This window comes from Oncorhynchus kisutch, linkage group LG24, assembly GCF_002021735.2.
Source record: "Oncorhynchus kisutch isolate 150728-3 linkage group LG24, Okis_V2, whole genome shotgun sequence".
Lineage (NCBI taxonomy): Eukaryota > Metazoa > Chordata > Actinopteri > Salmoniformes > Salmonidae > Oncorhynchus > Oncorhynchus kisutch.
This window is the reverse complement of record NC_034197.2, coordinates 12047368-12072188: the sequence shown is the minus strand read 5'-3', so window position 1 is coordinate 12072188 and position 24821 is coordinate 12047368. Positions and strand designations below refer to the sequence as shown.

At 43.1% G+C, this 24821-nt stretch overlaps 1 protein-coding gene across 11 annotated transcripts; it reads left to right on the top strand.

Annotated features, from left to right (window-relative positions):
• The first annotated feature begins 809 nt into the window (after positions 1-809).
• On the top strand, positions 810-23366 carry hipk1a (homeodomain interacting protein kinase 1a). Of its 11 annotated transcripts, none has more exons than XM_020459307.2 (19): positions 810-1172; positions 1548-1682; positions 2152-2921; positions 3052-3243; positions 4761-4942; positions 5158-5281; positions 5490-5609; positions 5827-5919; positions 6119-6300; positions 18074-18224; positions 18326-18530; positions 18847-18965; positions 19231-19359; positions 20340-20509; positions 20967-21104; positions 21282-21443; positions 21665-21867; positions 22025-22158; positions 22289-23366. In XM_020459307.2, the coding sequence occupies exons 3-19, from the start codon at positions 2154-2156 to the stop codon at positions 22679-22681; spliced, it is 3465 nt and encodes a 1154-aa protein (XP_020314896.1). In that variant the 5' UTR covers positions 810-1172; positions 1548-1682; positions 2152-2153; the 3' UTR covers positions 22682-23366. The 11 variants fall into 11 exon arrangements, with proteins under 11 accessions (XP_020314896.1, XP_031660094.1, XP_031660095.1 ...); XM_031804234.1 differs by having other exon boundaries at positions 1498-1682; XM_031804235.1 differs by lacking the exon at positions 1548-1682.
• Positions 23367-24821: the final 1455 nt, after the last annotated feature.

Sequence of the window (24821 nt, the reverse complement as noted above, 5' to 3'; positions counted from 1 at the left end):
CTAATTGTGGGTGAAATCTCCATTCCCCCGGGGGCGGTTTCTGTCCCAACAAGAAATACGCCACCTCGTTCCCCTTGCCTGGCAGATGGATGTCTCGTAGGTTTGCCAGTTGTGGTAGGGCCCATGTCAGGAGATGTTGGGCCACCTGTAGGGACTGTACAGACCTACCTCTGATCGCATCAAGACATGTTTGTGTTTGAGAACAGCCAGAAAGTGTTTCAGAGCGAGGTAAACTGTCTGATGTTCTAGCATGTTGGTGTGCTCTTTCCTCCAGTGGGGGAACCACGTACAGTCCTGTGTTGCCACACTGCTCCCCAGCCTGTTAGTGAAGCAGCGGTCATCACTACTTCCCGCCTTGATGGAATTGATCTGAGAGGGATACCTGTAGTCAGGTAGGTTCTCTTTTTCCACGGCCACTCGGATTTAGGTGTTTCTGTCCTGCTTGGGGTCCAAGCGGAATTTGTTGAACCACACTTGAAGTGGTCTTAAAGACAGCAGGCCTTACGGTGTCACCCCGGAGGACGTCACGAGCATGTCCATCAGTTGTTGGAATGTTCATACTTTCACCAATGCTTTCAACTGGAATTGTTGCAGGAGTGTAAGAATGCTGTCCACACGCTGAGGTCTTAAACTTGAACTTGCAATTTGAAGTTGCACTTTTCGTTGATCACAGTAAGACCCCGTGTATTTATGTGGGTCAGTGCTGTGCTCTCGGCCACACGTTCGTGAGAGGGGGCGCAGATGAGCCAGTCGTCAAGGTAAGAAAGGATCTTAATCCCCTGTAGGTGGAGGAAGCTCAGGGCTGCATTCATGCATCTTGTGAAGATAGGCGGAGCCAGGGAGAGGCTAGGGTAATACTACAAACTGGTATGCCTAGCCTTGGAAGGTGAACTGCAAGAAAACGTCTGTGTTCAGGTAACACAGGAACGTGGAAGTATATGTCCTTTAAGTCCAGGGACGTGAACCATTCCCCTGTAGCTACAGTCTGGAGAACGTTGACTATCCGAAACATATGAAAGGGGAGAACTGGATGGAAGCCTCAGTCTTTCCGAACTGAAAATCACTGACGTCATAATTTGACCTCGTTTTTTTCTGAGTTCGCAGTTGTATAGAACGCGGCAATAATCCATACTTTCAACCACACTGACGGTCTGAAACTGTAGAACCGACATGTAAGTTACTTTACGCTCATAAAAATGATGGAAACATGGTTACTGAGCAACATCAGAGCATGTGTGCAGTGTGTCACAAAGCCGAAACCTCGTGATTTGGCAAATAGTTAGAGAAAGGTTTTCTTTGATTTGGACTCTAAAGAATGTGGGCTTTTATTTTGAAGATTTCCTCATTACTATACAAAGTGGCGTCATCATTTGTGCTGCTGGCATAGTAATACTAGTGATGGATCATGGTCTCTCCTAGTGTTTTTGGAATTAGTTTGTCATTTTCTAGCTAGCTAGGTACCTCCAAATTATATGATGTCGTGTGATATCTCCGTAGCTAATGCTACTATGATGTTCCGGTTGATGGTGTGAATGATGTCGCGTCAGAGGAGAGATCTCTAGGGGAGGTCTTCTACATTAATCTCGCTGTAGCTGCAGCTAGCTAACACTTCATTGACCAAGAACAATGTGGCCTGCTGTTTCGGGAAAACGATCGGAACTGCGGGACTAAACCAAACACAGGTGACGTTAATCTGTTTTTGTTTTACATTATGTTATTATCCGGCTGTTGACAACCAGTTTTCCATAACATTTAGCTAGCTATAGCTTCCTAGGCTGCTTGGCTGCTGCTTTGTTCCGCAATAACATGGCTGGCGCCGCTAGCAGAACACTGATGATCTACTACAGTTTGTAAATATAGTTCACTTGGTATGAGTTGTCAAGGTGATTTAATTTAAACTGATTTCAACTGTCTGATCTATTACAACTATGTAAGACCACTAGCTACTTAACACCAGCTGACAATTTATGGTGTTTTTCCCGTGTGGTTCAGTTGGTAGAGCATGACGCTTGCAACGCCAGGGTTGTGAGTTCGATTCACACGGGGGACCAGCATGAAACATTTATGCACTCACTACTGTAAGTCACTGCCAAATGACTAAAATGTAAATGTAACATGCAATCATCTCTATTTGCCTCCCATTTTGTGTAGACATGGCTTCCGAGCTCCAGGTGTTCTCCTCACCCTCAATCTCCTCCAGCGCCTACACTCGCTCCAAAAAACTGAAGGTAGAGAACAGTGTGTGGGATGTGAGCAGCCAAGTGGGAGACAACAACAACAGTTACTACCAGCAGCAGGGCCCCAGCCAGGGCAATGGAAACACATCCTCCCCCTCTGTATCAAGTTTCAACCCAGCATACAACTCCTCCAACTCCAACCAGGGGTACCCATCAACGGGGGCAGGCTCCCGGGAGCAGACGGTCGTACGGGCGGCAGACAGCACCGGCAGCGTCCGAGGACCACCTTCCTCTTCATCTTCCTCCTCTTCCGCCAGTTGCCTTGTCAAAGATGCCGCATCGTCATCCTCCCAGCCAGGCGACCTATACCAAAATCAGTATGGTAACAGCCTGAAGAGGAAGAGTGAGGAGGTGGACAGCAGTGACAGTGTTCAGATCCTGGAGGAGCTCTCGGCCCCTGTGCTCTCCAACCGCACAGCTGCTGGCGGGGGGACCACCACAGCCCAGTCCATAGCACATTCCACCTCCACTACTAAGAGTAGTAACTCCCACAGTGAGGGGGACTACCAGCTAGTGCAGCATGAGATCCTGTGCTCTGTGTCCAACAGTTATGAGGTGCTGGAGTTCCTAGGGAGAGGTACATTTGGTCAGGTGGCTAAATGCTGGAAGCGTGGCACTAATGAGATTGTGGCCATCAAGATCTTGAAGAATCATCCCTCATATGTCCGGCAAGGTCAAATTGAGGTTAGTGTTGTATCACTAAGCAAAAGTGACGTTCTTGTAAGCTTTAACCAAAACATTTTTGTAAAAGTTTGGGAGGAGAAAGAATAATTAGAAATATAATTGAACACGTCTGCCCTTCTCCACTCGCCAGGTGAGTATCCTGAGCAGACTGAGCACAGAGAATGCTGACGAGTTCAACTTTGTGCGTTCCTACGAGTGTTTCCAACACAAGAACCACACCTGCCTGGTGTTTGAGATGCTGGAGCAGAACCTCTATGACTTCCTGAAGCACAGCAAGTTCAGCCCGCTGCTACTCAAGTCCATCCGGCCTGTGCTGCAGCAGGTATGATACAGTCCACCATATGCTTTATTATCCATATGGGGAAAATGGTCTTGAACACTTTCAGTACTGCTGTTGACTGTATGCAAAACAACACGATACATTTTGCATTACCCACTTGACACATACATTGATACATATATTGCACGTTACCCATATCCTACACATATCATACAGCCACCTACATAATATATACACTCCCCTATGTATTTATTTGGACAGTGAAGCTATACATTTTAATTTGGCTCTATACTCCAGCGTTTTGGATTTTAGATTGAGTGTGTTTATAGGAGGCTACAGTACAGAATCTTACCCCCTTTTTTTGTTTATTTTTTTCATACCTGTTTTGCTGTTTAAAAATGAATGCACTTTAGGTATCTAGTCCCCCCATTTGAAGGTGTCATAAGTATTGGACAAATTCCCTTAAAGTGTATAACATTTTGTCAAAAGTTTCGTATTTTTCCTACCAAGTAGCGAATTGCAGTGCTTAAGGCATCACTACAGCCAGTTGTACGGTGTTTCCTCCAACACATTGTTGCGGCAGGTTTCCGGGTTAAGCGTGCAGTGAAGCGAGCAGGGTGTCAAGAAGGAGTGCGGCTTGGAAGGGTTGTGTTTCAGAGGACGCGTGGCTCTCGACTTTCGCCTCTCCCGTGTCCGTACGGGAGTTGCTGCGATGGGACAAGACTGTAGCTTCCAATTTGCTTTCATAAAAAAATACAAAATAAAAGTTTAGTATTTGTATTTTATAGCACGCAATGACTACATCAAGCTTGTGACGCTTGGATGCATTTGCAATTTATTCAGGATTATCCATAATCATGGTAGCATCCACATTAATGTAGAAGTGTTCAGAAATATATATTGTATTCTTATTTAAAGTAGAAGTGACTCCGAAATGACACAATGCATTATATATTATTAATTTCTATTGGGCACAACATAATCCAAAACACAAACAAAACAAACTTTAAAAGCATCCAAAAAAATTTGTAGTCACAAGCTTGATGTAGTCATTGCGAGATAGGAATATGGGACCAAATTGTATTTGTCACATGCGCCGAATACAACCGGTGTAGGCCTTACAGTGAAATGCTTACAAGCCCTTTACCAACTTAAGGGCTTGTAAGCATTCCAATTGGAGTAAACTAATAAACAAATGTATTTGTCTGAAGGCTTCTACCTTCAGTTAATACATCTTATACACATTTTACAGACACAATCTATTTTACAATAGTTATATTTCGTTTTTTTTGTCTCAAATCCAAGATGCTGGAGTATAGAGCCAAATAAAAAGTTTTAGCTTCACTGTCTGAAGATGTATTCTTATTTCACCTTTATTTTACTAGGCAAGTCAGTTAAGAACAAATTCTTATTTACAATGACGGCCTACCCTAGCCAAACCCGGACGACGCTGGACCAATTGTGCGCCGCCCTATTGGAGTCCCAATCACAACCGGATGTCATGCAGCCTGGAATAAATATGTAGGGAGTGTATATTTGACTCTCTTGTGTTCCATCAGGTGGCCACGGCCCTGATGAAGCTGAAGAGCCTAGGTCTGATCCATGCTGACCTGAAGCCAGAGAACATCATGCTTGTAGATCCTCTCAGACAGCCCTACAGGGTCAAGGTCATCGACTTTGGCTCTGCCAGCCATGTCTCCAAGGCCGTGTGTTCCACCTACCTGCAGTCCCGCTACTACCGGTGAGTGTCTGACTGTCTCATGGGAGGCACAAGCATAGAAATAGAATTACTGGAACAGGCAAAGCCCATCAGACCACTGCAATTTACTTAAATGGGGATACTAGTTTTAGTAATTATATTTCTATGGGCACAATCTCCCAGTAGCCATGGAGGATGTATTGCAGGCTCAATGTACAACTATGGACATGTCCAATGGTTTGTGTGTGTTATTACAGGGCGCCAGAGATCATCCTGGGTCTTCCCTTCTGTGAAGCGATCGACATGTGGTCTCTGGGCTGTGTCATTGCTGAACTGTTCTTGGGTTGGCCTCTTTATCCCGGTGCCTCAGAGTATGGTCAGGTCAGCAGCAATTATTCTACTGTCAGTGAGACAATACACTCATCCATCGTTGACATGTATTTGTCTCTTTCATTTTGTAGTTATACAGTATTGTATTTTATCTAGCATTTTATACAGTATTGTCTTTAATGCAATGTGCGTTTGTTTGTACTAAAAAAGCAGCACTCATAATACAATCTCTGATTTGCATTTCCCTTTGTTGCATCAGATCCGGTACATTTCCCAGACCCAGGGCCTGCCTGCTGAGTACCTTCTGAGTGCAGGCACTAAGACCAGCCGCTTTTTCAACAGAGGCCCTGACTCCAGTTACCCCCTCTGGAGGCTCAAGGTACAGTATGTGGCAACTGAACATCTCTGGGTTGTTGATATGTACATATTTTGTTCATGAGTGTAGCTAGGCCTATATGAGACAGTACTTTTGGTAGCATGTTATTACTAGTTGTAACTAGTTTCCAATTTATTACCATATTACCCTTATTCCGCGCAGTAGTGTGTAGTGCTACCTTACGTGATAGTCTTCTGTTGTATTTTGTTTTTGTCTGTAGACACCTTCAGAGCATGAGGCAGAGCTGGGGATAAAGTCAAAGGAGGCGAGGAAATACATTTTCAACTGTTTGGATGACATGATGCAGGTGAGGGTGAGCAGGTTACCATTCATTCTGTTAAATAACTCACTTCTGCGTTTGATGTCTTAATGTTTTTATATTATGCTAATAAATTGGTTTGTTTCATGTCATAAATGTCTTTGATTTTGTCAGGCGAGACTTACTGTTTAAATTTGAGTCATTTAGCAGACATTCTTAGCCAGAGAAGGCAACTTTCTGTGTTTTGTTGCAGGTGAACATGACTAGTCTGGTGGGGACTGACGTCCTGGCAGAGAAGGCTGACCGGAGAGAGTTTATTGATCTGCTAAAGAAAATGCTGACGCTGGACGCAGACAAACGCATCACCCCCATGAAGACCCTCAACCACCCCTTCGTCACCATGACACACCTGCTGCACTTTCCTCACAGCTCACAGTAAGTAGAGTCAGGGCTAGGGCTGTTGCGGGGACCGTATTACCGCCACACCGGCGGTCACGAGTCATGAAGGCAGTCAAATTCTGGTATTCAGCACTCTATTGTCCCTCTAATCACTCTGACATCAATGCAAATGTATTAGAAAATCTAATCAAACACTTAATGAGCACCCATGAGCTCATGTGCTATATTTGTATAGGCTATGCAATTGCGGGAGAAAACCGAGTGATGGCCGCTAATAAAAAGAGGAGGATCCCATCAGCTTTCTATTGGCTAGGCCTACTAAATTTATTTCTCAACTTTCCTAATATTAAGCACATTGCTTATTTACAACAGGAGTATAGGCTACCTGGCTGGCATGAAAATAAACCACGGAGAAAAGTATCCACCATTCGCTATTTAAGTGCATAGATTACATTTTTTCCCACGCTGCCCCTATTTTGATACAGGTGCATGATAATGGTCTATTCTAAATCAAAACAAATGTCACACACATATTATTTAGTATATGTAAAGACAAAATTCAAAAACAAATAGCCTGATGGGTGACTATTAGCCTAACACTTGTGAATTATATATTATCACTTGTGAATGATGCCCAGCATAAGAAACAATGCCTTTAAAACAAAAAAACGTATGTAGCCTAGCCCATAGGCCTATATGTTTTAATAAGGTTTGTATCACAACTAAAATGGCAAAATAACTTCTTAAAATTAAGCACATTAATCCGCTTTACAACGGGTGTAGATCCTAACTGGCATATAAACTCAGCAAAAAAAGAAACGTCCTCTCACTGTCAACTGCATTTATTTTCAGCACACTTAACGTGTAAATATTTGTATGAACATAACAATATTCAACAACTGAGACATAAACTGAACAAGTTCCACAGACATGTGACTAACAGAAATGGAATAATGTGTCCCTCAACAAAGGGGTGTTTTAAAATCAAAAGTAACAGTCAGTATCTGGTGTGGCCACCAGCTGCATTAAGTACTGCAGTGCATCTCCTCCTCATGGACTGCACCAGATTTGCCAGTTCTTGCTGTGAGATGTTACCCCACTCTTCCACCAAGGCACCTGCAAGTTCCCGGACATTTCTGGGGGGAATGGCCCTAGCCCTCACCCTCCAATCCAACCTCAGTTGGATTGAGATCCGGGCTCTTCGCTGGCCACGGCAGAACACTGACATTCCTGTCTTGCAGGAAATTATGCACAGCATGAGCAGTATGGCTGGTGGCATTGTCATGCTGGAGGGTCATGTCAGGATGAGCCTGCAGGAAGGGTACCACATGAGGGAGGAGGATGTCTTCCCTGTAACGCACTGCGTTTAGATTGAGCTTGTTGTCATTGCAGACAGTCGTATGATGCTGTGACACACTGGTGATGTCTGGTGAGGACCTGCCTTACAACAGGCTGGTCTGAGGGCTTGTAGGCCTATCTCAGCCTATTGCGGACAGTTGTTGTTGCCATCCTGTACCTGTCCCGCATGTGATGTTCGGATGTACCGATCCTGTGCAGGTGTTGTTACACGTGGTCTGCCACTGTGAGGACGATCAGCTGTCCGTCCTGTCTCCCTGTAGCGCCGTCTTAGGTGTTTCACAGTACGGACATTGCAATTTATTGCCCTGGCCACATCTGCAGTCCTCATGCCTCCTTGCAGCATACCTAAGGCACGTTCACACAGATGAGCAGGTACCCTGGGCATCTTTCTTTTGGTGTTTTTCAGAGTCAGTAGAAAGGACTCTTTAGTGGCCTAAGTTTTCTTAACTGTGACCTTCATTGCCTACCGTCTATAAGCTGTTAGTGTCTTAACGACCGTTCCAAGGGTGCATGTTCATTAATTGTTTGTTTATGGTTCATTGAACAAGCATGGGAAACAGTGTTTAAACCCTTTACAATGAAGATCTGTGAAGTTATTTGGATTTTGACGAATTGTCTTTGCAAGACAGGGTCCTGAAAAAGGGCCGAAAAAGGGCCGTTTTCGCTGAGGTATAAGCAGCGCGTGAGTTTCAAGTGTGGGGAAGATAATTTACACTATTAAAAATACACATTTATAATAAAATTGCAATTGTGGTCACTTTTGTGAATGGTGTTTTCCTGCTAATGGAACATTTGTGCTTATAGTCTACTGCCATGTGCGCATTGCTGCGCTTATAATATTAAGAAATAGTCTAATATTTTATCAACATTTTAAGGTAAATGTTCTGATCTGTTGCGTCAGCTACATTGCATAAACATTTTTGGGTGGATGCTATTGGTTGTATTCATTTGGGATCTATCGCATCCCACAACTGGCCCAGACTGTTTGGAATATTTATTTCTCGCACAGAATAGAATAGGTTGACTTTTGTACTATGGGGGACAGTAGATTGACATAGGCTAGTGCTTTTGCTGTTCGTTAGGCCGACTCATATTGTTGGCTGACGAAAAGTAAATGTGCACAGTTCTTCCAACATCTTCAATATGCACCTCGGAATTAGATAAGGATGAGCGCAGTTGCGTCCCAGATGTGTCGGTCTTAACTTGTAGCCTGTGAGGAAGACCGATTCACGTGATGGAGAGCCTTGTGAGTGAGAGGCTCTTCGATTGTGCAGCTCACTCAGGGAGAAGGCCGCAAAAGGCATTTATTTCAAATGCAATTTTTAAGGATGAATAAGTTTACTTCAAAAGCTGTAAGATTCATTACCGTAATTGCTGGACTATTAAGCGCACCTGAATATAAACCGCACCCACTGAATTATTTAAAAATATGTATTTTGTACATGAATAAGCCGCACATGTCTATAAGCCGCAGGTGCCTACCGGTACATTGAAACAAATTAACTTTACACAGCCTTTAAACGAAACACGGCTTGTAACAAAAATTAAACAGTAGCCTACCAAGAAAGTCATTGGTCACTATCTTCCTCCTCCTGTGCACTGAAACCACTGAAGTCATCTCCTTCGGTGTCGGAGTTGAATAGCCTCAGAATTGCTTCATCCGATGTTGGATCGCTGCCCTCTTCAACACGCAGCAGTCCAGCCTTTCAAAACCCGTTGATGATAGTGGATTTTTTGACAATGCTCCACGCTGTCAGCAGCTCTATTTCCTTTTCCAACAGCCAGATCGATCGCCTTCAACTTGAAAGCTGCATCATATGCATTTCTTCGTGTCTTTGCCATGATGAGGGTGACAAAATGACTACCGTAATAAGAATGATGGGAAGTTTGAGCGCGCTCGATTTACGTCACATTATGTGACGGTGCTCAGTTTTTTGGCGGCATGAATCTTGTGAAAGCGGGAAAAATCCATAAATTAGCTGCGTCATTGTATAAACCGCGAGGTTCAAAGCGTGGGAAAAAGGTAGCGGCTTATAGTCCGGAAATTACGGTACTTACCAACAACAGCTGCAAATCCCAATAAAACGACATTACTTTTTTAAGCTTGCTTTGTCTTCATGAAATCATGAAGGTGTATTTTCCTCTGTTGAAGCCATTCTGTTGTTGATTTACTTCTGTGTTTTGGGTCGTTGTCCTGTTGCATCACCCAACTTCAGTTGAGCTTCAGTTGGCGGACAGATAGCATAACATTCTCCTGAAAAATGTCTTGATAAACTTGAATTCATTTTCCCGTTGATGATAGCAAGCTGTCCAGGCCCTGAGGCAGCAAAGCAGCCCCAAACCATGATGCTCCCTCCACCATACTTTACATTTGGGATGAGATTTTGATGTTTGTGTGCTGTGCCGTTTTTTTCTCCACACACAGTGTTGTGTGTTCCTTCCAAACAACTCAACTGTAGTTTCATCTGTCCACTGAATATTTTGCCAGTAGCGCTGTAGAACATCCAGGTGCACTTTTACAAACTCCAGACTAGCAGCAATGGTTTTTTTTGGACAGCAGTGGCTTCTTCCGTGGTGTCCTCCCATGAACACCATTCTTGTTTAGTGTTTTACGTATCGTAGACTCATCAACACCGATGTTAGCATGTTCCGGAGTTCTGTAACTCTTTAGTTGACACTCTAGGATTCTTCTTAACCTCACTGAGAATTCTGCAGTCATCTTTGCAGGACGGCCACTCCTAGGGAGAGTAGCAACAGTTCTGGACTTTCTCCATTTATAGACAATTGGTCTTACTGTGGACTGATGCACATCAAGGCTTTTCGAGGTACTTTTGTAACCCTTTCCAGCTTTATGCAAGTCAACATTTGGTAAGCTTAAGTCTTCTATCTCTTTTGTTCGAGGCATGGTTCACATCAGGCAATGCTTCTTGTGAATAGCAAACTCATATTTTGTGAGTGTTTTTCATAGGGCAAGGCAGCTCTAACCAACATCTCCAATCTCATCTCATTGATTGGACTCCAGGTTAGCTGACTCCAATTAGCTTTCCGAGAAGTCATTAGCCTAGGGTTTCACATCGTTTTTCCAACCTATACTGAATGTTTAAATTGTGTATTCAATATAGACAAGAAAAATACAATTTTTTGTTGTGACTTAGATGATCAGATCAAATTTGATGACAAATTTATGCAGAAATCCAGGTAATTCCAAAGGGTTCACATACTTTTTCTTGCCACTGTATATGCTTTGCGTCATATACAGTGTCTACTGGTATTATTTTCAATTGAGAACATTAAGAACAGTAAAACATTAAGAACAGTCTGAATTCATTGGGGCATGTACTCTACGAGGTGTCAAAGCGTTGGACAGGGATTCTGGCCCATGTTGACTCCAATGCTTTCAACAGTTGTCAAGTTGGCTGGATGTCCTTTGGGTGGTGGACCATTCTTGATACACACGGGAAACTGTTGAGGTTGAAAAACCCAGCAGCACTGCAGTTCTTGAAGCAAACCGTTGCGCCTGGCACCTACTACTATGCCCTATTCAAAGGCACTTAAATATTTTGTCTTGCCCATTCACCCTCTGAATGGCACACATACACAGTCCATGTCTCAATCGTCTCCAAGCTTAAAAATCTTTCTTTAACCTGTCTCCTCCCCTTCATCTACACTGATTTGAAGTGGATTTAACAAGTGAGATCAATACGGGATTATAGGCTGACAAGGTGAAGGCTATGTCATGGAAAGAGCAGATGTCGTTAATGTTTTGTACACTTTGTGTATAGCTCAACATGTAAACAATGTGTGAGTTGAGCTATTCTCTGCTTTAGATGACAGATGTCTATAAGGCCAGTAATGCCATAATACTGTAGGCCTCTGGATGCATTGGCGATAAGCTGCAAAATGGATTCACATAGCTCATTTGTATGTATTTATTATGGATCCCCATTAGCTGCTGCCAAGGAAGCAGCTACTCTTCCTGGGGTCCAGCAAAATTAAGGCAGTTTATACAATTTTTTTTAAACTTCACACATTCACAGATTTCACAACACACTGTGTGCCTTCAGGCCCCTACTCCACCACTACCACATATCTACAGTACAAAATCCATGTGTATGCATGTGTCTGTGCCTATGTTTGTGTTGCTTCACAGTCCCCGCTGTTCCATAAGATGCATTTTTATCTTATTTTTATTAAAATTTCAGTTTACTGCTTGTATCAGTTACTTGATGTGGAATAGAGTTCCATGTAGTCATGGCTCTATGTAGTACTGTGTGCCTCCCATAGTCTGTTCCTCTTGTGGCATGTCTTGTGGGGTATGCATGGGTATCCGAGCTGTGTGCCAGTAGTTCAAAGAGACATCTCGGGGCATTCAACATGTCAATACCTCTCATAAATACAAGAAGTGATGAAGTCAATCTGTCCTCCACTTTGAGCCAGGAGAGATTGACGTGCGTATTATTAATATTAGCTCTCTGTGTACATCCAAGGGCCAGCCGTGCTGCCCTGTTCTGAGCCAATTGCAATTGGCTCAAAAAGTCTCTTTTTGTGGCACCTGACCACACAACTTAACAGTAGTCCTGGTGCAACAAAACTAGGGCCTGTAGGACCTGCCTTGTTGATAGTGCTGTTAACAAGGTAGAGCGGCGCTTTATTATAGGCATACTTCTCCCCATCTTACCTAGTTTTATCAATATGTTTTGACCATGACCAATCCAGGGTTACTCCAAGCAGTTTAGTCACCTCAACTTGCTAAATTTCCATATTATTTTGTTGAGGTTTAGGGTTTAGTAAATTATTTGTCCAAAATACAATGCTTTTAGTTTTAGAAATATTTAGGACAAAGTAATTCCTTTCCACCCACTCAAACTAACTGCAGCTCTTTTAAAGGTTGCAGTCATTTCAGTCGCTGTAGTAGCTGACATGTGTAGTGTTGAGTCATCTGCATACATAGACACACTGACTTTACTCAAAGCCAGTGGCATGACATTAGTAAAGATTGAAAGAAGTAAGGGGCCTAGACAGCTGCCCTGGGGAATTCCTGATTCTCCTTGGATTATGTTGGAGAGGCTTCCATTAAAGAACACCCTCTGTTCTATTTGACGGGTAACTCTTTATCCACAATATAGCCGGGGGTGTAAAGCCATAACACATACATTTTCCAGCAGCAGACTATGATCGATAATGTGTAGTGTCAGCGTTTGTTGCTGGCATGTCATGTATAAGTTTGCTAATCTTTCCAATATCTGTTAGTTTTGTGATGAATGATGGAGCTGAGTTTGCCTTTTTTCCCAACATTTCATTTTAGGTGCTTCAAAGCTTTTTACTATCGATTGTCATTTATCTTTGTTTCAAAGTGTAGTTTCTTCAGTTTAGTCAGATGATTTCTTAATTTGCAATAAGTTTACCAATTGGTTGTGCAGCCAGACTTATTTGCCATTCCTTTTGCCTCATCCCTCTCAACCATACGCTTTTTCAAATCCTCATCCATCCAAGGGGATTTACGTTTTTACAGTCATTTTCTTAACGGGTGCATGCTTATTAGTAAGGAATAATCAATTTCATAAATGTGTCAAGTGCAGTGTCTGTTTGCTCTTCATTACATACCACGGACCAACATATTATTTATATCAACAACATAGGAATCACTACAACACTTATTGTATCACCTCTTATACACTATATTAGCCCAGCATTTGGAACTTTGGTTTTCCTAGATATGGCTACTATATTGTGATCACTACATCCGATGGCTATGGATAATGCTTTCATGAAAATTTCTACAGCATTAGTAAAGCTGTGATCAATACGTGTTGATGATTTCATTCCTGTGCTGTTTGTAACTACCCTGGTAGGTTGATTTATAATCTGAACCAGGTTGCAGGCACTCGTTACAGTTTTAAGCTTTTTCTTGAGTAGGCAGCTTGATGAAAGCCAGTCAATATACCTCTCTGTTGATATCATGTACATTTATCAAGCATTTCACACATGTTATCCAGATACGGACTGTTAGAACTTGGTGATCTTTTGCAGCTTCCCATCAGAATGGGCTTTAGGTGAGGCAGATGAACCTGTAGCCATATTACTTCAACACTATTTAACATGAGATCCTCTCTAATCTTTACAGGAATGTGGTTCTGAATATAAACAGCAAATCCTCCACCGTTGGCATTTCAATTTTTTCTGTAAATGTTATAACCTTGTATTTCTACCGCTGTATCAACAAAGGTATTATGTAAGTGAGTTTCAGAGATAGTCAGAATATGAATGTCATCTGTTACTAGCAAATTTACTGATTTCATGAATCTCGTTTATTAAGCCACATGTTAATGTGGACTATTTTGAGCACCTTTCTTCTGGGATGCTTACTTGTTTTCATTGCTTTACTGGGAAGCTTACCAGAAGAAGATATGCTCATGTTATTCCAGGGTGAGCTGCACACAGTGGACTTCCTCCTAGGGCACACAGCCTCCGTGCTAACAGTATAAAACTGGTTCATAGGCACATGATTACTACATACAGGATCAGCAGAGGCATTCTGGGCAGTTAGAGGGACATAAATGAGGTTACTTACTTTGTGTCTACCAATGCCCCTGGTGTAATGTTAATTTGCTGAAACATTATGACAACTCTGCGTCACAATGGTAGGGATTAGCTGAGCTGGGCTTTGAAAGGATCCAGGAACCTGCATTATTTGGGTGGATCCCATCCTTTTTATAAAACGTGTTTTGTTTCCAAAAGGTATCGAAAGATTGTCAACAAAAGTTAAACCCATTGAGCCTCAATTGTCCCGTAGCCAGCTGTGAAGAGAATGAATGCTTTAGCAGGATTCTATGCCACGATTCAAAGAGGGCACAGGGCCAGATATGAGTATTTTGTTAGTGTCTAGCAGAGTCTCTATCAGCTCTTTTTAAAATTCACTTTCAACTGTTCAGAGCTGCCCTTCATAATGTCATTAAAACCCACATGGACTACGATAGTACATTCGGGAGCAGCTTAGTAATGTCATTTACCCGAGCTCCGGGATAGGACATTGTTTTTGCACCAGGAACGGTCACATTTCTTACCATGGAGCTGCTCATACAGTGCATTTGGAAAGTATTCAGACCCCTTGACTTTTTCCACATTGTGTTACATTACAGCCTTATTCTAAAATATAACCTGTTTTTACCCCCCCCCCTACAATCTAGAAAGTTTTGCTAATTTATAAAAAATATAAATATCACATTTACTTAAATATTCAGACCCTTTACTTTGTTGAAGCACCTTTTAGCAGCGATTACAGCCTCAAGTCTTCTTGGGTATGACGCTACAATTTTGGCACACCTGTATTTGGGAAGTTTCTCACATGCTTCTCAGCAGATCCTCTCAAGTTCTGTCAGGTTGAATGGGGAGCGTTGCTGCACAGCTATTTTCAGATCTCTCCACAGATGTTAGATCGGATTCAAGTCCGGGCTCTGGCTGGGCCACTCAAGGACATTCAGTGACTTGTCCCGAAGCCACTCCTGTGTTGTCTTGGCTGTGTGCTTAGGGTCGTTGTCCTGTTGGAAGGGGAACCTTCACCCCAGTCTGAGGTCCTGAGCGCTCTGAAGCAGGTTATCAAGGATCTCTCTGTACTTTACGCCGTTCATCTTTCCCTCGATCCTGACTAGTCTCCCAGTCCCTGCCGCTGTAAAACATACACACAGCATGCTGCTGCCACCACCATGCTTCACCGTAGGGATGGTGCCAGGTTTCCTCCAGACGTGACGCTTGGCATTCAGGCCAAAGAGTTCAATCTTGGTTTCATCAGACAAGATAATCTTGTTTCTCATGGTCTGAGTGTCCTTTAGGTGCCTTTTGGCAAACTCCCAAGTGGGGCTGTCGTGTGCCTTTTACTGAGGAGTGGCTACGTCTGGCCACTCCTCCACTCTAAAAGCCTGATTGACGAAGTTCTGCAGAGATGGTTGTCCTTCTGGAAGGTCCTCCCATCGCCACAGAGGAACTCTAGAGCTCTGTCTGGGTTACCATTGTGTTCTTGGTCACCTCCCTGATCAAGGCCATTCTACCCCGATTGCTTAGTTTTGCTGGGTGCCCAGCTCTCGGAAGAGTCTTGTTGGTTCCAAACTTCTTTCATTAAAGAATGATGGAGGCCACTGTGTTCTTGAGGACCTTCAGTGAAGTATACATTTTTTGGTACCCTTCCCCATATCTGTGCCTCAACACAATCCTGTCTCGGCGCTCTAGTGACAATACCTTTTTGATTTCATGGCTTGGTTTTTGCTCTGACATGGTCTGTCAACTGTGGGACCTTACATAGACTGGTCTGTGCCTCTCCAAATTATTTGTAATAAATTTGCAAACATTTTGAAAACCTTGTTTTCACTTTGTCATTGAGGTATTGTGTGTAGATTGCAGATAATAATTTAAAAAAAAATCCATTTTAGAATACCAAATTATGTGTACTATACTACATTTTGGACCACTAACTTTTATATTGTTGTGTAGTTTACCAATACAATGGTCTGACGGGGCTGTGGACATACTCTGTATTCATATCCCGAAAGGAAGAAATGCTCTCATTGAAATTCTCATTACAATACATTTTTATAGAAAGTTAGCAAACACAGATAAGATCTTGCTACCGTGGAAAGGAAAATACCTGTCTATTTGTGATTTAACTCTTTAGTCATTACCTATTTGATTATGGGCTTGTCTGCACCTAGCGACTTGTTTTTTAAAATTATATGAGCAAAAAATATTCCCTTTTATTAGGGAACGGCAAGCCAGACAAATTAAACATGCCTATTTTAAAAATGAATATGAATTCAGAGGGCAGAAATGATTAAATATTAAAGCATTAGACCTCTAACGAAAGGCATCAGTCATTCAAAAGTTGTACTTAAATCCAAACTTGTTCTCTAGCAGATTAGTAAGAATGCCTCACCCCATGTTCAAGAATGGCCTTTTTCCCTTTATTCAGATTACAACCTCTATTTCATTTTCAAATAACCGAAAGTTAATCTCCAAAATATCACTATTTAAAACAACCCATAGGAAGTTGGTAGCAATTTCAGTTTAATCCACCAGAAAAGACGGAACAAATATTTCTACAACATATTGGTTAAACTCAAATGTTTTTTTTTAATCAGTTAGTGTGTATATATTTTTACCCCCTTTTTCGATCTTGTCTCATCGCTGCAACTCCCCAACTGGTTCGGGAGGTGAAGGTCGAGTCATGCATCCTCCGAAACCCGCCAAACCACGCTTTATGACCCGGAAGCCAGCCGCACCAATGTGTCGGAGGAAACACTGTTTCAACTGACGACCAAGGTCAGGAGCTGCTAGAGCGCGATGAGCCATGTAAATTATTATACAAAGTTCGACTAAAAACAACAGCTAATGTACAATACTGTGTCCTTAAAGTGTATATAGGTTCATAACTTTTGTGAAACTGCACAGTTACAAAATATATGGCAAATGGAACTGGATGGTCTTCAGAGATACATGGGATGGTCTGAGGGTAGCTGAAGGGTGGCATTTAAAAACAACTATTGTAAAATACATTGTGTCCGTAAAATGTTTATAGTGTGTCTAGAAGCCGAAGTGGTGTTGCCCATTAGTTCACTCCAATAACAAGGGGTTAGGGGAAGGTAATAAAGGGAAATATTTTTTAAAAAGGGGGATTGGAAATGAGACAGACAATTACATTGATGGAAGCTACAATCGATCTGCAATATTAAAACGGATCTACCCCTCTTTAAGAGATGTTCAGTGGTAGCAAAGCACAGCCAGCAGCCATGTGGACGTCCTGAATGGAGACGAGGAGAAAAAGAGTTTTGTCACCAGAACGTTTTAGAACATGTTGTGACGTTTGACTTTACCTGCATCATCTACTTTCAATACATATAAATCGCAGACAGTTGGCAACACTTGGCCACTTGAAACTAGCGTAGCAACAACTACCTGGACAGAAAACAGTGACGCACATTACACACAGCACCCCTTCTATAAGCGTGTCGGGGGGGTTCTTGAAATGTAACATCCAATCAAAATCTTCCACTTCCACCGGGAACATTCAAACTGTGTTTTGCGATACAAAATTCTCCAGACCTTAGGTTTAAAATCTGATTTTGATAAGATACATTTTAGAAGTGGGGGTTAAGCCATAATTATGACTTTGTGGCTGTGGTAATTAATGACAACTTTAAAATGGCTGTGAAAATAAAGAAAATGTTTCAGCCAATAGAAATGTGGGTACATTTGTGGACAACATTCTAACTTACAAATCTAATAGAACGTAAAAGGTTGAGTATTTTATTTTTAAATGGCATAGAGCTCTTACACACAACAGTCCAGGATTAGGACAGCTTTGCAAATCTTGTTTTTCTCTTTTATGATTTTCCATGGCCTCTCCTGTTTACCTTGCTCCTTTAGAGTTACATGTGCCTTGATAAATATGAATCTTTTTCAGTGTGAAGTCATGCTTCCAGAACATGGACATATGCAAGCGCAGGGTCAGTGCTTTCGAGAGTGGAAAGAATCTGTTTTCTAGCAACAACAATCCCAGTGCAGCTACAAACCTCACTGTTACATTTAGCAGCCAGCTCAACCAGCACAACCAGGTGAGAAACGAATGCCTTGTATTGTCAGACTTCCTCAGGATGTCCTTTCAACACGTGAATCATATTTGACAACACATGTCATGTTATCCCCGCCGTGTCAGATGGCGTCCACCGGTGGCCAGTCACTGTCAGTGAGCAGCAACGTCCCTCTGCTGAACTACCAGCCGGGCCTGTATCAGCAGGCTACTATCAACATCCCCGGTCTCCCCCAGCAGAGTGTCCCTCTGCAGACCAGACCCACCCAGCTATGTGGCCAGGCTGAGCCTTTCCAGCAGACTCTCATCGTCTGCCCCCCCACCATCCAGGGTGAGCAGAGCAGAGAAGGAACCGTATGGAGCAGGGTTACAATGTTAGAACAATAGTTTGTTTGCATCTCTTATTGCGCTCGTATGAAGACCAAATTAATGTCGCCGCTAAGTAAATATGTTGTAATGTGGGAGACAATGGTCAGTGGGACATCTTGTCCGTAGCCTTATGTGATCTATGAACACGGGAGGATCTGAACTTCATCATTTTGATTCCGCCCAATTGTCTTTAAATTAGCCGTACGGTCTAGTCTGCTTCTGCAGAGCTGTATATTCATGACATTGTAACTAATCTACCTCCCTCCTTTCTTTTGTAGGCCTCCAGACATCCGGCAAACACTCTGGTTTCCCAGTGAGGATGGACAACGCTGTTCCCATGGGGCCCCAGAACCAGTCCACTCAGCCTCTACATCTCCAGCCTGGAATGCTCACACAGGTACAGCGAGGCTGACTGCTGCGTGACCACCCACCCGCAGCCTGACTCCATGTTTGGAATCCTATGAATAACTTGGGTGTATCTCACCAGAGTAAAGACAGGATTCATCACAACATGTTAAACCTGTTTTAACGTTCCTCTCCTTTCTTTGGGAATCAAATCTGTGGTGAAGGGATGTGGCGATCAGATCTGTCCATCCCCCCCCCCCCCCCATGTCTAGTTATCTAACCCCTACACCCGTCCCTCAAACCTCCTCCCCCACCAGGCCTCCTGCAATCCTTTGATGGTAGCCACTCTGCACACCCCTGTGGCAGGAATGGCCCCTCTGTATTCGCTGCCCCTGGGCTGTGGGGCTGGAAGGCCCGGCCTGCTGGATCAGAGCTCCACCATGCTGGTAAAGCACAAACACCACTCCTGCTACCCCCTGTTGCCCCCGTCTTCCCTGTACCCCTTTCTCCCCCTGACACATTTCAGGGGTGTGCAGAGCATGGGATGCATGTGCTGCTGCTTACTATAGTGTGTGCTTTTGCTTGCAGTGTCTCATCTGTCCCTTTCTCTTCTCCCCCCCCCCCCCCCCAAAAAAAAAATAATAATAAGGCTTTTGCATTATTATACAGTGACAGCTGAAGTTTCCGGGAAGTCTTGCTGAAATGTAAATCAATTCAACCAAACGTAAATGTGCCCTTCATCGCTGCAACCTTGGGAAACCTGCTGTTGATTCAAATGATTAATGCCGTTGCGTTGGTCCTGGAATCGTGCAGCAGACATGGGAAATGCCCACTGGAATCCTGCCGCTTGAATATCTGTCATGCTTCTCTTCATAGATTCGTCTTGAGTTCCAGGTCTTCAACCAGTGTTTTGAACGGACCTTCTCAGTTCTACAGGACTGCCTTCCAGGACATGTGTGCTTGGCTTAAGAGCATGACCTGTTTTCTCTTCTGCCAGTTGGAGTTCCCATTTGAACAGTGTTTTGATTTTCTATTCTATTTCTTTCCTCGGCAGTAACTATTGTTTAGGTCGTGCTTTGGAAGTCTGGGGAACAGAGACCGGTCATTGGATGTTTTTTTTTCAGTGCATCTTTCTCTTCTGAATTTGATCTTGACTCAGTGGGGGCGTGCTGGATGCCTATAACTTTTCAGATGTGACGGGAACAGACACCGAATCATGTCTGTCTACGAACTGCATGTGCTCGTCATGCACCTGCATTCTGTGGTGGTCTGACTGTCATACTCACATTTAGCACAGCATTTTTCAATTTCTCTCAAAACAGACTGTTCAACTTGCAGTAATGATTTCAGTATCTGTTGTTCGAGAAGCAAACCTACAATAACTGTGTTAATGTCTGTACGTGTGTGTGTGTGTGTGTGTGTACAGCAGGGCTGGCCAGCAGGGACCCAGCAGATCCTTATCCCCTCCACGTGGCAGCAGATGCCAGGCATGGCCCTTCACAACCCCAGCCAGAGCCAGACACTGGTCCCTGACCCTCCCATGGGAGCCCCTCTCTCTGGTGGAGACGGCTCAGGACAACAAGCATCACACCGGAGGTGAGTACTGCAGTGCTGTCCATCTGGGCTCCGTCACTAAGGCCAAATGTACTTATTTTTTACCTTTTTTATTTAACTAGGCAAGTCAGTTAAGAACAAATTCTTATTTTCAATGACGGCCAAGGAACAGTGAGTTAACTGCCTTGTTCAGGGGCAGAACGACAGATCTTTACCTTGTCAGCTCGGGGATTCGATCCTGCAACCTTTCGGTTACTAGTCCAACGCTCTAACCACAAGGCTTCCTGCCACCCCATATCACTGACTAAACAGCAGAAAGTTCGAGTAATTTCAGAGGAAGCCCTTATTTGATTTTTATATATATATATACACATTTTTTGGTATCTAGGTTACAGTATGTGGAGACATTAGTTGGTTCAAATAACTACCCACTTATACCAGTGTGTTGTACTGATTCCAATATGCTAGAGAAGCTAATTCCAACTTGTTGTGATGCCAGGGGTCGTCATGGCAGTCAGTACGATGGCATCATGCAGCAGGACCTTGCACTGGGGCGTCAAGCACCCACGGCCCCCTCCCAAGCAAGACCCCAGCAGGGGAAAGGGTGTAAGGCTCGACATGCCGACAGTAGGGCCAGGTAACTTTCAAACCCAAAAGGGACTTTTATACTGTATTGTTCCCTTCCTCACCATGGATGTCATTTATGTGAATCGGTGAGAGCTTTATGATTGACCACTTTTAAATCTTTACGTGTTTTAATTGCATTGAAACATCTGTGTACTTTACATTAAAAAGGAGTGCTGCCCCTTTGCAGGCCTGTGTTGTCGCTGGAGCAAGGTGCCTCTGTGGTCGACAACACCCCTGCCTTCAATGGTGATCCAATCGTCATCTCCGATACTCCCAGCCCTGCTGCCAGCATTATCTCCATCCACAGCGACACAGAGGACGAAGATGACAGGAAGTTCCCTGCTGCCGGGTGAGGTCACGTCCAGTGTAATCTCATGCATCCATCTAATGTGTGAATTCATGAGACGCTGCTGTTTTGAGTAGCTGAATCCAGCACTGTGTATGACCCTGGCTTTCAACCCCTTTGGGTATGTGCGTCCTGTCTCTCAAGGGGCTGGGTTGAAAGCAAAAGATGAATATCTGTTTTCTGAAAATAAAATTCTGAAGTATTCTTTCTCTTCTCTGTCACAGCTCTGGTGTTAACCAGCGAGCCAATGTGATCAGCTGTGTGACGGTGCACGACTCGCATGACTCTGACTCGTCGATCAGCAGTCCCCTGAGCCCCAAGCGCCTTGCCACCAACTCCTCCTCGTCCCAGTCCTCCTCCAAGTCCCTTGCCATCATCCTGCCCTCAGTGAAGACTCAGTCTGGGGAGAGCGGGACCCACAAATCAGGTTAGCACACACTTCCAGCCTAGTGTTTCCCCAACCATTGTATAGGTGGGGCGGCCTCTCCCTTTGGGAACTTTGTGTACCACCTGCAACTTCTCACACTAAACTATTCTCACAGCATTAAATATGTGGGATGTTTTTTTTTCTTTTTGTTTCTCAGATCAACACGTTAATGTCTCTGGTAAGTCCAAGAAGGTGACAGCTCAGCAGTCCAGCAGGGCAGGAGGGGCCTCCAGCTCTGATCGCCATCAGAGGGCCACAACTAGCAGATCTCAACCCCTCAACCTGAGTCAGGTATAAAGCAATATTTTTGACTTCACTAGGGTTTTTGTTTATCCTCTTCTTATTTCAAGTTTAGTCTCGGAGGCAGAAAGTATCTAAATGCGAGTATCGTATTATAATGTACAATTATATTCCTCCCCAGGTACAGCAGTCTGTGATGTCATCATCACAAGACAGAATAGGAGGCAACAGCAGCTCCTTGCGTCGTCAGCCCACCTACCCTCCTCCAGTCTCCTCCCACTCCTACCGTTTGCAAGAGGCTTCCTCCATCTTCACCTCTACCCCTAACCTGTACGCCTACCCTGCCTCTGCCGCCCTGGCCTCTGTCTCTCAGGCCATGGACCAGCTCCACGCCGGGGGCTCTTCTAGACACGCCCGGCCCAGCGGGCCCTACTCCTCCCTGGGGCTCCTTCATGCCCAGGGACAGTACCACCAGCAGCAGCAGCTGGCGGCCCAGCCTTACCCCGTCCCACGGTCCAGCGCAGCGGCCTACCAGCTCAGCCAGAGGAAGCTCAGTCAGTACCCCTACCTGTGAGGAATAGAGGCTGCCATAGAAATAGAATATCCTAGATTCTATTTCTGTGGAAAGAACAGTTATCTAGCCCAGCGGAAGACCAAATGGAGACCAAGACTATAAAGGCGCAGCACTGCACAAGTTTAGCACAGGCACTATGATACTTAAATACCACTAATATTTTTAAATGTGCAATTTAGTAAGGCCTCGTTCAGAATTATTTTAACAGCTTTGTTCGCAATGTCCTGATTTCAAGTGGTAAATATTTTTCATTCCCTGTTACTTAAATGAAACGCGCTTATGTGCAAAAAAGTCCTTTAAACATTTGTCTTATGTAAAGCCAGTATTTTGCTATCTTTGTTTTTAGAATATTACGCTTGTAAAAGCACTAACCCGTGTGTCCTTTGTCGTTATCATGACATTTTATTTCCATGTACTGCAGCTAATCAAATTGTACTAGAATTATAAGACGGCCCTTTTTTTAAAATTTATTAGTTTTTATCATTATTTTGAATGTCTACCTATTGCAAATAACGCTGAACAGAGTTTCTCTGTTTCATAAATGTGTTTTCCGTGTCTGTTGTAAAAGAATACAGATAAAATAATGAGTTTGTCGACTAAATGTCACCTTACCTGAAACACTTCCCTACACATGTGACCTCCTCTATCTATTTGTTTGGCCAATGAAGCGAAAACGTTTGCTTTGGCTCTGTAGTTTTTGAGATCAAATGTTACGAGGCGACTGCAGAACATCACCAGGGTATTTTCATGTGTAACTCTTTAGATATGAATGCACTTTATATATCTAGTCGTGTGTGTGTGTGTGTGTGTCCCCCATTTGAAGATGTCATAAGTGTATTAATGGGCGGCAGGTAGTCTAGGAGTTAGTGTTGGGCCAGTAACCAAAAGGTTGCTAGATCAAATCCCTGAGCTGACAAGGTTAAATCTGTCGTTCTGCCCCTGAACAAAGCTGTTAACCCACTTTTCCTAGGCCGTCAATTGTAAATACAAATTTGTTCTTAACTGACTTGCCTAGTTAAATAAAAGTTCAAATTACATGTCAAGTTTAGTATTTGGTCTCGTATTTCTAGCACGCAATGATTACATTAACCTTGTATGCATTTGCATTTTGTTTTGGTTATGTTGTGCCCCCAATAGAAATGAATGGTAAATAATGTATTGTGTTAGGTCGTGCCCCCAATAGAAATTTATGGTAAATAATGTATTGTGTTATGTTGTGCCCCCAATAGAGATGAATGGTAAATAATGTATTGTGTTAGGTCGTGCCCCCAATAGAAATGAATGGTAAATAATGTATTGTGTTATGTCGTGCCCCCAATAGAGATGAATGGTAAATAATGTATTGTGTTATGTCGTGCCCCCAATAGAGATGAATGGTAAATAATGTATTGTGTTATGTTGTGCACCCAATAGAAATGAATGGTAAATAATGTATTGTGTTATGTCGTGCCCCCAATAGAAATGAATGGTAAATAATGTATTGTGTTATGTCGTGCCCCCAATAGAAATGAATGGTAAATAATGTATTGTGTTATGTTGTGCCCCCAATAGAAATGAATGGTAAATAATGTATTGTGTTATGTCGTGCCCCCAATAGAAATGAATGGTAAATAATGTATTGTGTTAGGTCGTGCCCCCAATAGAAATGAATGGTAAATAATGTATTGTGTTATGTTGTGCCCCCAATAGAAATGAATGGTAAATAATGTATTGTGTTATGTCGTGCCCCCAATAGAGATGAATGGTAAATAATGTATTGTGTTAGGTCGTGCCCCCAATAGAAATGAATGGTAAATAATGTATTGTGTTATGTCGTGCCCCCAATAGAGATGAATGGTAAATAATGTATTGTGTTAGGTCGTGCCCCCAATAGAAATGAATGGTAAATAATGTATTGTGTTATGTTGTGCCCCCAATAGAAATGAATGGTAAATAATGTATTGTGTTATGTTGTGCCCCCAATAGAAATGAATGGTAAATAATGTATTGTGTTATGCCGTGCCCCCAATCGAAATGAATGGTAAATAATGTATTGTGTTATGTCGTGCCCCCAATAGAAATGAATGGTAAATAATGTATTGTGTTAGGTCGTGCCCCCAATAGAAATGAATGGTAAATAATGTATTGTGTTATGTTGTGC

Coding starts and splice junctions, on each gene's coding strand:
- hipk1a (XM_031804235.1), top strand. CDS start 2,154: ATGGCTTCCGAGCTCCAGGTGTTCTCCTCACCCTCAATCTCCTCCAGC. Junction 5,282..5,489: donor GTGCCTCAGAGTATGGTCAG/GTCAGCAGCAAT, acceptor TTGTTGCATCAG/ATCCGGTACATTTCCCAGAC. Junction 21,105..21,281: donor CATGCCGACAGTAGGGCCAG/GTAACTTTCAAA, acceptor GCCCCTTTGCAG/GCCTGTGTTGTCGCTGGAGC.